General features: G+C 37.8%; 1 protein-coding gene across 2 annotated transcripts in view; it reads left to right on the forward strand.

The window, feature by feature from the left end:
- Window positions 1-12,874, forward strand: part of KIAA0825 — a 426,330-nt gene that overhangs the window by 203,938 nt on the left and 209,518 nt on the right. For both annotated transcript variants that reach the window (XM_082458005.1, XM_082458002.1), the window contains one exon: window positions 1,404-1,498. In XM_082458005.1, coding sequence (XP_082314131.1) covers window positions 1,404-1,498 — 95 coding nt within the window. The remainder of the gene's footprint in view (window positions 1-1,403; window positions 1,499-12,874) is intronic.

Raw genomic sequence — 12,874 nt, forward strand, 5'->3', positions numbered from 1 at the left:
ACCATAAAATAGTTTAAAATTGGTTGTAAATAGAGCTTTGAGCTCCTATTTTAAGTGGCATGAGGTAAATTTGCTGTCTTGTAACCCTAAACACATTCCTGAATTTAAAATGAATTTGTTAACGATCTTAAAGTCAGGATGTTTGGAATAAAGTCAATGTGATAAACACCGCTCATTTTTTAATGTCAGATAATGCCATTGTTTCAGCTGCATGTTTCATAGTCACATTAAAAAGATCATCTTTATGCCAAAGGACTTGAAACCTAAAGTTGCTTTTGCTTTGTTCTTTTTTTTGGTGCCTTTTCCCAGTAGCCTCCTGACAGACTATTTGAACTAACAAGGCAGAAGAGAAGGATTGCTTGACCTAGAGCTCTGACGAAAATAAGAATTAAAACAATGGCCTAATTCGGGATGCAGATAATATTTTTACCTTGCCTGTTACAACCCTAGTCTACATTCATCAATACTGTAGTAGAATAAGACCTTCAAATGCTGACAACCTGGGGCAGAATTCTCCTGCTCTATGACAGGATTGTAGTGTTCCATTAATCAGCAGGTGACAGGGCATAGTTCTGGTTGGATTTTAAACACTGGCCTGGATGCTTATTATCAAAACTATTTAGTGTTAAGGGGTATAAGCATCTATAATACTTTAAAACCAAATATATTGTATAAGTTTGAGTTTATTGGCTGCCTTCCTGTGTTGTACATTCGATACCTCCAACCATAAATAATCATTGTAGCTGTTAAATTATCCTCACTTCATTTAAATAAATGGTGTGTTGTATTCAGTTCTGAATTATGAGATTATCTTTCACAGTAATTTTTCTCCTTACTCTGTTGTGAAATTATCTATTAAATGAGAAAAAAAGAATTACTTATGTTATTTACATTTACAGGTCCTTATAATTTCCCCTTTAAAGCAGATTCTTAACCAAAAACATTAATATCATACTCTAATTAAGCTGTGTCTTGTAATTTCGAGCCATAGTACTTCCATCTTTGTTTTTTTAATCAAACTTCTGGGTGCTAAAAAAAAACCCCAAGAAACTATAAATTGATACATGAAAAAGTTGCCAATTATTTTGCTTTGCTCTACAAAGAGTCACCCTTTCAGAGTAACTTGCTGGGCAAATTTCATTAGCTCTTGGAAGAATAACGACTCAAGAAATTGATTTATATTTTTATAAATAATGACTACATCCCCAAATGGATTTATAAATTAATTGCTGTCCTATTGGAATAAAAACCTTATTCTGTGGACATGATTGATGTTATCTGTCTAAGTCCTTGTTCTGGACCCCCCTCCTTCTTAGTTAGTCTATCACAGCTGGAGCTTTAATTTACTGATCATATTAACTCTGATTAATAACTAACAATAGCGTCTTCTCATTTATCAACAGTCAGCTATCACAAAATGGAACTGGAATTGGTCAAACTTGCTGCCAAATTATCTGGGACTGGATAAGACGACCTTCAGTGTACTGCTCAAAAACAGGTAATAAGATTGGGGATTTGGGGGATGTGGCGGGGGGAAGAGGATACATATCTTTTATATATAGGTTGTATGTGAGTGTGTGTGTGTATATATATATGTATATATATATATATTTGAAATTATATGAAGTATAGTTTGTGAATGCTGTTTTTCTGTAGTAAGCATTTGCAGAAGGCAGGAAAACTTTTTCTGAGATGAAATTGGTTGATTTTAGCCTAAATTTTAAATATTTTTGATTTTGTGTTGTAAACACCAAAAGTTATTGATTTGAATGTCATTATAATACTATGCCTTTGTTTACAACAATTTAATGAATGCATACAAAATGCCAAGCCAAATCAACTAATCAGGGGAAACATGTAAGTAAAACTGTCATGATTGAATTTTTTTGCTTTTCAGCCAGTTATTTTGGCACCGTCTTGCTGTAGTCTCAGTTGCATACTACTTTACACACATATGCACACACACGTGCACTTACACCCCAGGACAACCCAATAAAATGATAATGTGATTTCAGTCTAGGAGTCTATACATGTAATTTATTTTGCACAAAAGCATATTTATATTTTGGATCAATGAATATGTTTTTTTCCCATACCTTTAAAGTTTTCAGTGAAAACAGTAAGGTGTAAATTTTAAATTTGCATTTCTCTATCAAGTATCACATTTTTACATAAAATATATATGTGCAGTTGCTTTTATTCTTCAGGTATTATCTGTTTGTTTACACTCACTTATCTTCTTTATGATCTTTGTATGTTTTCTTATCTTTCTGAAAAAAATATGAAGTATCATTTTTCATAAAAGACGATAAGGATAGTGACATAGTAGAATTGTCAAATCATCCTTGAGATATCTGGGTGCATATAAGAAAATATCTTGAGAGAGAGATTTCAGTATTTCCCAGGTGGAGGTTTTTAAAAAAAAGGCAGCTTTATTGCCAAGAAAAGCGGTAGCTTAGATGTGTCGTCATAGTGGTATTCCTAATATTTCACCCCTGAATGAAGCTCACCCACCCATCATGGACAAAGTTGAACAATCCAGAAACTTCCCCATCGAGAACAGAGCCTTCTCTCGGCAAGCTTACCATGTGGCAGGCAGTAGTTCAGAGTGCACCCTATTAAGGCACAAGTCCCCCACAGGTGTTCCTAACCTGTCCCAAAGTTGCCTGGAGAGATGAGAGGTAGCGGTGCTGGAGGAAAGGCCAGGTCTTCTGTTGAATCTATGGCTACATAATGTTTGCCCAGTATTAAGTGTCTGTCTGGAAACGAACTAAGGAAGATAAGTCATTTTTTCCCTGCTATTTGGAAAGTTTGAATTTATGTCGATTAGCTGTAGTATCATTTACTGAGTTCTTTCAGCTGAGAATTGCTGCTGTCAGTCCACTAAATGGTAATCTAGGGGCAACACGTCCTTCAAAACTTACTGCATTTGCTCTGTATGATATTCACTTTCAAGTGAATTTGTGTTTTACCCCAAATTGCATATTGTTGTTTTTGTTCAACAACTTTAGTTATACCTCAATTAGGTTGATAGCTATTAAAGTCTATTTCCCTGACATATTATGTGCAGGAATGAGTGGGGAAAAAGAACTCCTACAAATTTAACCAGAAGTAACAGGTCAAAACAGTTCTCTTGGAAAAGGGTCATGAATTTTTTTTTTTAATTAATTTATATTTTGGCCGCGTTGGGTCTTCGTTGCTGTGTGCGGGCTTTCTCTAGTTGCGATGAGCGGGGGCTACTCTTCGTTGCGGTGCGCCGGCTGCTCGTTGCGGTGGCTTCTCTTGTTGCTGAGCACAGGCTCTAGGCACGTGGGCTTCAGCAGTTGTGGCGCCCAGGCTCAGAAGCTGTGGCTTGCAGGTCCTAGAGCGCAGGCTCAGTAGTTGTGGGCGCGGGCTTAGTTGCTCCGCGGCATGTGCATCTTCCTGGACAAGGGCTCAAACCCGTGTCCCCTGCATTGGCAGACGGATTCTTAACCACTGTGCCACCAGGGAAATCCCAGGGTCATGAATTTTTAACAGAAACAGCTAGAATCTCTTAGATTCTTAAAGAATGATATGAAAAGCATTCTATTCTAAACTACCACACACCACAAGCTACAATGAATATAATTGAGCTGCCTTAGAAGGATGAAAGACCCCTGAGAGTTTTTCATCTCTTTTAGCACTTTCCCATTTATTTTAAGAGTGTTATTTATGAGACTTGATTAATATTGAACTGGTAAGGAAATTTTTTTCTGTTATTTTCTCTGAGAGACTCTCCTGTTTAGGTTTATCTCAATTGCTGGTTTTAAAAAAAATAGTGCATGAATTTTGTTTCTTTAATTTTTTTTTTCCGGTCTTTCTCTAGTTGTGGTGAGCAGGGGCTACTCTTCATTGCGGTGCTCAGCCTTCACATTGCAGTGGCTTCTCTTGTTGCGGAGCACGTGCTCTACATGCGCGGGCTCAGTAGTTGTGGCTCTCGGGCTCTAGAGTGCAGCATTGAATTTTTGACAACATGGTTATTTGAAATTACACATTTGAAAATGAGACCACAGAATATTGAGCTTTTAAAATGAGAGTTATATATGCTATCCTACATCCAAAAAGTGATACTTCTTACGTACAACCATGATCTTTGGGGGTAGGCAGAGCCAAAGATGAAAACCTAAAGCAGCTCAGCTGAATATGCTCAGTTCTTTTTTCCCAAAGTCACCAATTAAACAAGTTACTTATTCCCTTTTTTTCTCTCTTTAATTGGTAATAAAGTTATACTAATCTATCTCTACACTATGGTTGAGTTCATATATAGCAGTGCAAATGTTGTCTGGGGACAAACATTTGTCACAAACAAATGTCACAACAAAAGTGAACTCAAATACACAAATATGAAAAAAGTTGAGGAGAAGGGAGTCCTTTCTATTCACCTCCTAAATTCCTTTGTGCCTGGCCTTCAAATCCAATATCATAAGCAGACCATCTGTGGACTTACTCTCTCAAGACTCTAATACCCTGAGTGGACAAGATTTCCCTCACCTCCAGAACAGGATGGAAATGGGAAAACAGGATTCCTGGGTTCTCAGGCCAGTCCTGTTGTGAGCTTACCTTAGGAAAGTTATCTAAACTATTCAACTTTGGAGTTTCTCGTCTTTAAAATTAAGTGATGGGGGCTTCCCTGGTGGCGCAGTGGTTGGGAATCTGCCTGCCAGTGCAGGGGACACGGGTTCGAGCCCTGGTCCCGGAAGATCCCACATGCCGCGGAGCAGCTGGGCCCGTGAGCCACAGTTACTGAGCCTGCGCGTCTGGAGCCTGTGCTCCACAACAAGAGAGGCCGCGATAGTGAGAGGCCCGCGCACCGCGATGAAGAGTGGGCCCCGCTCGCCACAACTGGAGAAAGCCCTCGCACAGAAATGAAGACCCAACACAGCCATAAATAAATAAAAATAAATTTAAAAAAAAAAAAAGTGATAATCCAACACTATGAAAGGTCACTCCATTATTAAAAAAATAAAAAAATAAAAAATAAAAAATAAAAAAAAAATAAAAAAATTAAGTGATGATAATTATATATCTACTTCATAGAGATTGTTGACACAATCAAGGGAGTGTTAAAGAATGTGAAGTGGTTTTGAAAGTTTAAAATACTGTACATACTTAGAAAAGTAGTAGCACTAGCAGAAAGCAGTGTTAGTGTCTGGCCAAGTAAGGAAACAGTAAAGGTCATTTGGGATTAGTAGGGAGTTGGAGGTGGGAGGTGGAGCAGTCGGGTTATACCTGAGGTCAAGTATATGGAGGTTATGTACACTCCAGGCCTAAACCAATCATGAGGGTCAGAACAAATGTCAGGTCAGAGACCAGGCAGCAGGCCCATGGGTCTGTAAGACAAGCAGTGAAAAAATGAGCAAGGAAGAGGGTCTAAAGACCAGGTGAGCCACGTAGGAGGTAAAGACTCAAGGGATGAGCACTTGAGGGACGGTTCAGGTACATGAAAGAGGAGATATGGTGGTGCCAATAATATGTGTATCTGAGACAACACTAACCTTTGTTCCACAAGCTGATTCTGTGCTGACTGCAAAGTCAGAACGAATCTTGAAGTGGCAGCCTGAGTCCTTGGCCAGGATGGGCCCTCTGCTTACTATCAGGCCTCATCTCAAAACACGTCCCTCCAATTCACATGATGTTCTAAGTTCATTGCCTTTCCTGTTCTTTGGATTCTCCAAACTCTTCCCCATTTTAGGGTCTTGGTACTTGTAGTTCCCTCAGCTCTTTCCATGGCTGGTGCCATCTTGTCTGTCTGGGGCATAAGTTACCTGCTCAGAGAGATCTTTCCTTATCACCCATCTAAAGTGATCCTCCAAGTCTATTTCACTGTGCTCTCTCAACTGAGCTATCACTACCTGAAATCATAGTTTCTGTTTATTGTCGCTTAACCCTGCTTCCCCCCGCCCCACCACCTCCAGGGTGGAAAGTACAATCCATGAGAAGAGTGCCTTGGCTGTCTTATTCCAACCATGTCTTCAGTACCTAGACCAGCCCTTGGGCACATAGCTGGCTCTGAGTAATATTTGTTGGATTAATTAACAAACAAATGAGGAATAAGAATGCAGAGAAAAAGTCAGCCTTTGACAGATGAACACAGAGTAGGTGTTCTCTAAAGGTGGTGTTTGATCAATAGTCATGTTGGAATAAGAAGTGTATCCTGGAAAATCTCAAGTAAAAATTTATCTATGTGCATATTCATTCATTTGGATGAAAATCGGGTTAATTAAGCTTTGTATGTTTAAAATGCCTGTTTTTGTTATTATGTGAAGTTCAGCTCAGATTAAAAGCACAGAACACGGGTCTTTATTTTTAATTAATTGATCCAGTTCAAGCCATAACCTCTCCAGCAACAAAGTCTGTTCTCTACTCCACGATTCAGAAGTCTTTTGACTTTTGGGGTGGTAGGGTTTGTATTTGTTAAATGATACTATCGTTGAAAAATTTAAGATGGATTTAGACGACAAAAACATCCAACCAAGCCTTTATAAATTTGTGATTTTCAAGGCATTTGAAGAAATAGATAGTAGCTGAGACCTCAGAAAAGAGATCCTGAATATATATTAATGGTATATGTTTTTCAACTTAGAAAGTTTGCCATTGTGGAAAATAAAGACTCCTTAGAGGTTTAGAAAATCAACATATATATCAGTTCTACACCTTTACCTTTAATGCCATATAAGAGTAAGTACAGTGATTATACATTGATCTTTTGAAATAATAAAGGTACTTTTCACAGTTTCTTACAATTACTTTCCTGCTTTCTTTCTCACCCACTTTAAAATAAATCCAGACTATCAAATGAGATGGTGATTGCATTTGCAGGAAAGCTCACCAAAAGGAACACTCTGTATTCCTTCATTCACGGCGAATCTCCAGACTGCCATTTTGGTATTGTTTTCTTTGTCACTGGAACAAATTTATGTTGCTTCTTTTCTCTTTACCTTATTTATTCCAGACTAATTCCCAAGAATGGTGGCATTGAAAATAATCTGTGAATACAGTGGAATGCTATGCTATTTTAACCATCTAAATATACTGCATATGAGTTTGGCTTTGCATTGAGCAAGCACAATTAAATATGATGGCAGGAACAGCAGAAGGGGTGGTGGTGGCAGATTTCTGGCTACCATTTTGGGGCCTTTCCCAGTGGACGATAACCATACATCTGAGAGGAAACGGGAGTTTAGAAAACATGTGTTAAAAGAGCCGTTGATCTGTGGAGTTGATTGTTTGCTTTTAATAATAATAATTATTAAAGTGCCTTTAAGCTGTATCCTGTGTGTGCCCTGTGGTGTGTAGAGAGTAGGAAATATTGTCTCTGGCCTTGAACTGCACACACGACACTCTCCAATGATCGTTCTCAGGCAGTGCCGCCATTAGCACAATGTTTATAGTTGCTCACAGCAGTAAATTCCTGATGTAGCAGCAGGCTGCCTGGTTATGGAGAGATGGGTTTAAGAAAAAGGGGAAGCTGATTTTATGAATACACACCTCTGAGCCATTACATACATCGCATACGCCATGGCATTCAAATGTAGTTTTTTTTCATGCTCTAGCTTCCTGGAAAACCCTTTCCTTCCCACCTCCGCCAAAAGACCTCAGACTGAGTGATTCTACTCACCATCACCATCTTCCCTAATAGGAGCAGGCTTCCCTTCCATTTTTAACTCCTAAAGCAGCATGTTTTTTGGACAGAGATTGTCTACAGTGTATCTAGGAGATATAAATTTAACTTCTGATCCTCAGGATTTTCAGGGGTTAGGGCTTTGGTACATGAACCAAACAAATCCATAAATGTGTATTGTTTTCTGAGTGGTAACTTGTATATGTCGTCTTTTACGGTGTATAAAGTACTTTCACACAAATCTTCCCCTTTGACACTCACTACAACTATGTAATAAGACACAGGTACTTGTGAGGGTGCAAAATGACATACCCAAGGTCACAGATATTAAGTAGTGTCTGGAAGGCAAAATGAAGGCTTCTGATTCTGTATCTGGTGCTTTATCTATTACACCGTATTCCTGGTCAGATTTTTCCAGCTTTATTGAGATATAATTGACATATAGCAGTGTGTAAGTTTAAGGTGTACAGCGTATTGATTTGGTACACATATATTGCAGAATGATTACCATCACAGTGCTAAGTAACACCTCTATCACCTCACATAATTACCATTTCTTTTTTGTGGCGAGAATATGTAAGATCTACTCAGCAACTTTCAAGTATATAATAGAGTATTGTTAGCTATAATCACCATGATGTACACTAGGTCCCCAGAATTTATTAGTCTTATAACTTCGGGTTTGTACCCTTAGGTCAAAATTTGTTTTTTATTACCTCAGTGTTCACTGTACAAGTACTGGTGATAATGAAGACAGAAAACAGGAAGTACTTGCCACGTGGCTGGCGTAATTTAAGTAAATTACATACATATTTAATTATAAATCCTTATGATAACCTTATGAAGTAGGTACTATGTTACCATTATTTTCCTGATAAGGAATCTAAGGCACCGAGACGCAGAGCTCTCAGATTCTAGCTCATGTCCATATTCTTAACCACTTCTGTAAATTCTCTAGAGTTGTGCTTACTTTACTCATTCAAAAAATATTTTCGAGCATCTGCTTTGTGAAATGCATTTATTTGTAATAAAGTAACAGTTTACTAGAGAATGTTAATATATGTCAAAGGGTCCTTGAGAGCTGTTCCACAAAATTTTTAATTCATTGTGAATTTCCACTTTGGTTATCACAATACTTATCCCCCTTCTTCCACTCGTTATATCCCTCTCAGCAACTGGCTCGCCATCACCTATTTACCAGGAAAATTAAGGCCATCTAACATGAATCTCCCAGCTTTTCTTCCTAAACTTCAGTTTTGTTTATGTCATCTCCAGTCCTTTGCTTCTTGTCTCTAGCCTTGGAGGAAGAGAGCCCTCTTCTAGTTAAAACTTGAGAAGTAAGTTGACTGTATTTAGGTTGTAGAGGGTCTGAGGGCTGAGAAATTTGGACTTTAACTGTTGGACTTGAGGGAATCATCAAAGCCTTTAAGCAAAGGAGTGATAGGAACAGAAAGCTACTTTAGGACATTAATAATAGCTGGGGTGGAGGGACAGGATAATTAAAAGGAGGGAAGACCAGATTAGAGACTATGGCTAGAGACTGAGGAGGAGATTATATATCACAGATATAAAAGATATTCCCAAGGAAGCTTGGGGGCCCAGCTAAATCTATTCCTCATTTGCATAAAAGTTAGCTCTGATACTTTCTCTTTGAAGCCAGTGTGGCCTAGGTGTTTATAGAAAGGTGCCATGCTTATCATTTCTTCAGATTGAGTGTGTCAGTTCACATCCTCCAAGCAGGTGCCAAAATGGGATTAGAGGTACATGAGATTTGGCAGGAGAAATGCACATGGAGGGTAAAGAGGAGGAAGCAAGAATAGGCAGGCAAACCTTCAGACCCAGTTGCTGATCTGATACCTGTGAAAGGAGGTGGGGTAGAGGATTGGGTTGGAAGAGGCTCAGATAACAGAGTAGTTCTAAGAAAGTGTTGACAAAACCAATGGGGACTCCTTGAGCTAAAGTCCCACACTGGAAGAGTCTCATGTCCTGCAGGAATGGGCTGGTACTCTACCTCCACTGTGCTCAGACACGGACTGAGATCTGCTTGGGAGAAGCATGGCCTAAGCACAAATGCAATGGTAGATGCAGAGGAATGACAGCTAGGGCCCTCACTCCCCACGCTAACTGCAGCAGGAGATGTGAGCGGTGCATTTCCGTGGCTCCCACGGTGGGGATGCCAAGAGTGATTCTCTTACATATGGAGAGATTGTATGTGTCTGTATTATGTAAGTTAACAAGGATGGGATTTAAATAAAGGTCTCTGTTACTTTAGTGAGGTAGAAAACAGACAACCTAAATAAATATATTAAATGCTATTGACAGAAATGCAGAATTAGCAACATTTTGATGAAAGGAAGGTATAATAATTTTCTCAAAAGCAGCCATGGGAAAATTTTTTACTTGTCAAGTTGAACCAAAATTCACTTTGTAATGAATTTTCTCCTACCCAATTATGCATTCACATACTGGCACTTTGAGGTTCTTGCAACAGATCAAAAGCTATTAAAAACTTGCTTGAATGGAGTAAATTATTTTTTCAATAACTATTCTTTAAGTCTCTCCCCTGTCAAATTCTGTTCAGACCCCAAAGCCTCTATGATGTTTTTCTACAAGAAGTTTTAGCATAGTTTCCACCAGGAGTAGCTGTCATAGGCCCATTGATTCAGTTTGGCTGTAGATGAAAAGAACGTTGACTGCTTTCAGGGTTATTGGTCATCACTGAATATCTCAGTTTATTTTTGTTGCTATATCAACATAAAGAGAGGAAATTATCTCTTTGAAGGTATTTTTATTATGACATAATTAGAGAAATTTAAATATCTATTAGGTATTGATATAATTAAATATTATAATAAGTATGAACAACTAATAAAATTGTTCACTTTATATAATATTTTATATATTAACATTTATAACAGTATTTTTTACAGTACATTTGTAATGTGTTATATATGACATTAGTTAGGATACCAATAGTGCTTTTTTATACTACTGTAAATGAAACTTTCACCTTTAAGTACCTTGGAGGTGTAGCTCTAAATTTGATTTTTTTTCCATAATATGAGATCTGGTGAAAACAAATTTAAATCAAGATATTTTGCATCCACGATATTTGTATTAATATAAGTTTGAAATTTATTTTGTAATAAACTATAAGCAATACATACACGTGTATGATTTCAAATGGTACAGGAACGTAAGACATGAAATGTAAAAGTTCCCTCCCCAGCTCCTCAATCACACAAGTTCCACTGCACTTGCAGCCATTTGAACCATTTCTGGTTTTATTTCTTTTGGTTGATAAATCTAAGGGATAAGCTACACCACTATTTTTTTTAATCTATCAACTTAAAATTAGTACTTACGGGCACCTTGCAAAAAAAGATTTAACTCACACTACCTCCTCCTCTTCCCTTCAAGCTCTGCTAATTGAATTTTCATTTTAGTTCTTCTATTGCTCACCATTATGTGATATAATATAACCTGTATTTTAAAATCAGTTTGAATTTTTATTTTAAAAATTTTTTATAAAGTAAAATTCACACTTCTTGCTAGATAGTTCTGAGTTGTGACAAATGCATAAAGTTGTTTAACAATCAACACAATCAAAATACAGAGAATTCCGTTTCTCAAAAAACTCCCTTGTGCTGACCCTTTGTAGTCAGTTCTTCCCCCATCCCAATCCCTGCTAACCACTGATCTGTTCTCTGTCCCTGTAGGTTTTTTCTTTCAAGAGTGTCACTGCAAGAGAATTATATAGTATGTCACCTTTTCAATCTGGCTTCTTTTACTTGGCATCATGTGTTTGAGATTCTTCCACTTGCTTGTTCTTCTTCTAGAACAGCAGTCCACTGTGTGAAGGCAACACTGTCTGTTGATCCACTTACCTGTTAAAGAACCTTTGGGTCGTTTCCAGTATTTGGTGATTGTGAATAAAGCCTCTATAACCATTTGTGTACGGGTTTTGCATGAATATAGGTTTTTATTTCACTTGGACAATACCTAGGAGTGGGAATGCTGGGTTGTATGGTACATTTATGTTTTTTATAAAGAAACTACATCTTCCTGTATTTTATGTTGCCTATGAGAAATCTGAGGGCAGATGGTTCTTCTCCTTATCATATCCCTGGATGGTGCCTTTTTTGTTTGTTTGTTTTAAGTAACTCCTCCCATCAACCGCCCCTGGTCATTCTGAAATGAGATTGTGTCAATGTGTGAGTCTTTGGTTTCTCGTGGCACTGAGCAGGCCCCTTCGATATTGTCATTTCCTTCAGATTCAAAGATTCTTTTTCCTATTTCTGATTATCCTCTTGGCCCCCATGTCCAGTTACATCTATATCCCTTTCTTGAATTCCTGTAAAGACAGACATTCTGATTTATTCTTTCCTCAGATACTACTAGAGGCTTCTTAGCCTTAGTCCGTCCTCTCATTCACCAACTCTCTATATCCTTCCCACCTATTTTTCTGCAGCTAACTCATTCATTTCTGTGGCTTTAAGGGATTATCCCAGCTATCGAGATCAAATGCATTCAGGGGCTGGGCAAATAATACAAAAATGTAAAGGCGAGGTATAATACAGTACAGGGAGGTGAGTGCATACCTAGATAAAAACATCCAAATTTTATTTTTTTTAATGCTACGTTAGCTAAATAACGCATGTCATCAGAACGGATTAGGTCCACCAATATGAACCTCTAAATCTATGCCACTGAGTCATCTGGAGCTCCAGTTCTAATTGTTCAATAAGATCCCAGATCACATACACACTTGGATTTTTCACTGTAATGATATTTTAATGTAGTAACTCTCATCTCATAAAGTAGTCCTAACATCATAATTATCTTCATTAAAAAATGCCTCTTTAGAGTTGGGTGATTTCTATTCATAGCACTAACGTTTTTCTGGCCTCAGCCTAGAAACCTTCAATTACTTTGCAAAATTTCCATCTCCTATCATTTGTATTCTGTTAGACACCAAATGCCTCCGAGTTTTCCCTCATAAAAATAAAATATTCTAGTTTTCCGTAAAATGAAAGTTTTCTAAAGCCACAGAGAGATGTGGGATTTAACAACTGACCTGGAAGCTAGTGAATCTCTTATTGTCAAATAATTGACAATTCTAGGTTAATGAATTAAAATCTATTAATAGAGTCCTAGGGTAAATGGAATTGGTCTGGGCTGACCAGATTTGGAAAGAAATCAGTAAGCTGATTAAAGTTTTGTTGTTTGCCT

Source organism: Balaenoptera physalus, assembly GCF_965194825.1.
Source record: "Balaenoptera physalus genome assembly, chromosome: 3".
In the NCBI taxonomy this organism is placed as follows: Eukaryota; Metazoa; Chordata; class Mammalia; order Artiodactyla; family Balaenopteridae; genus Balaenoptera; species Balaenoptera physalus.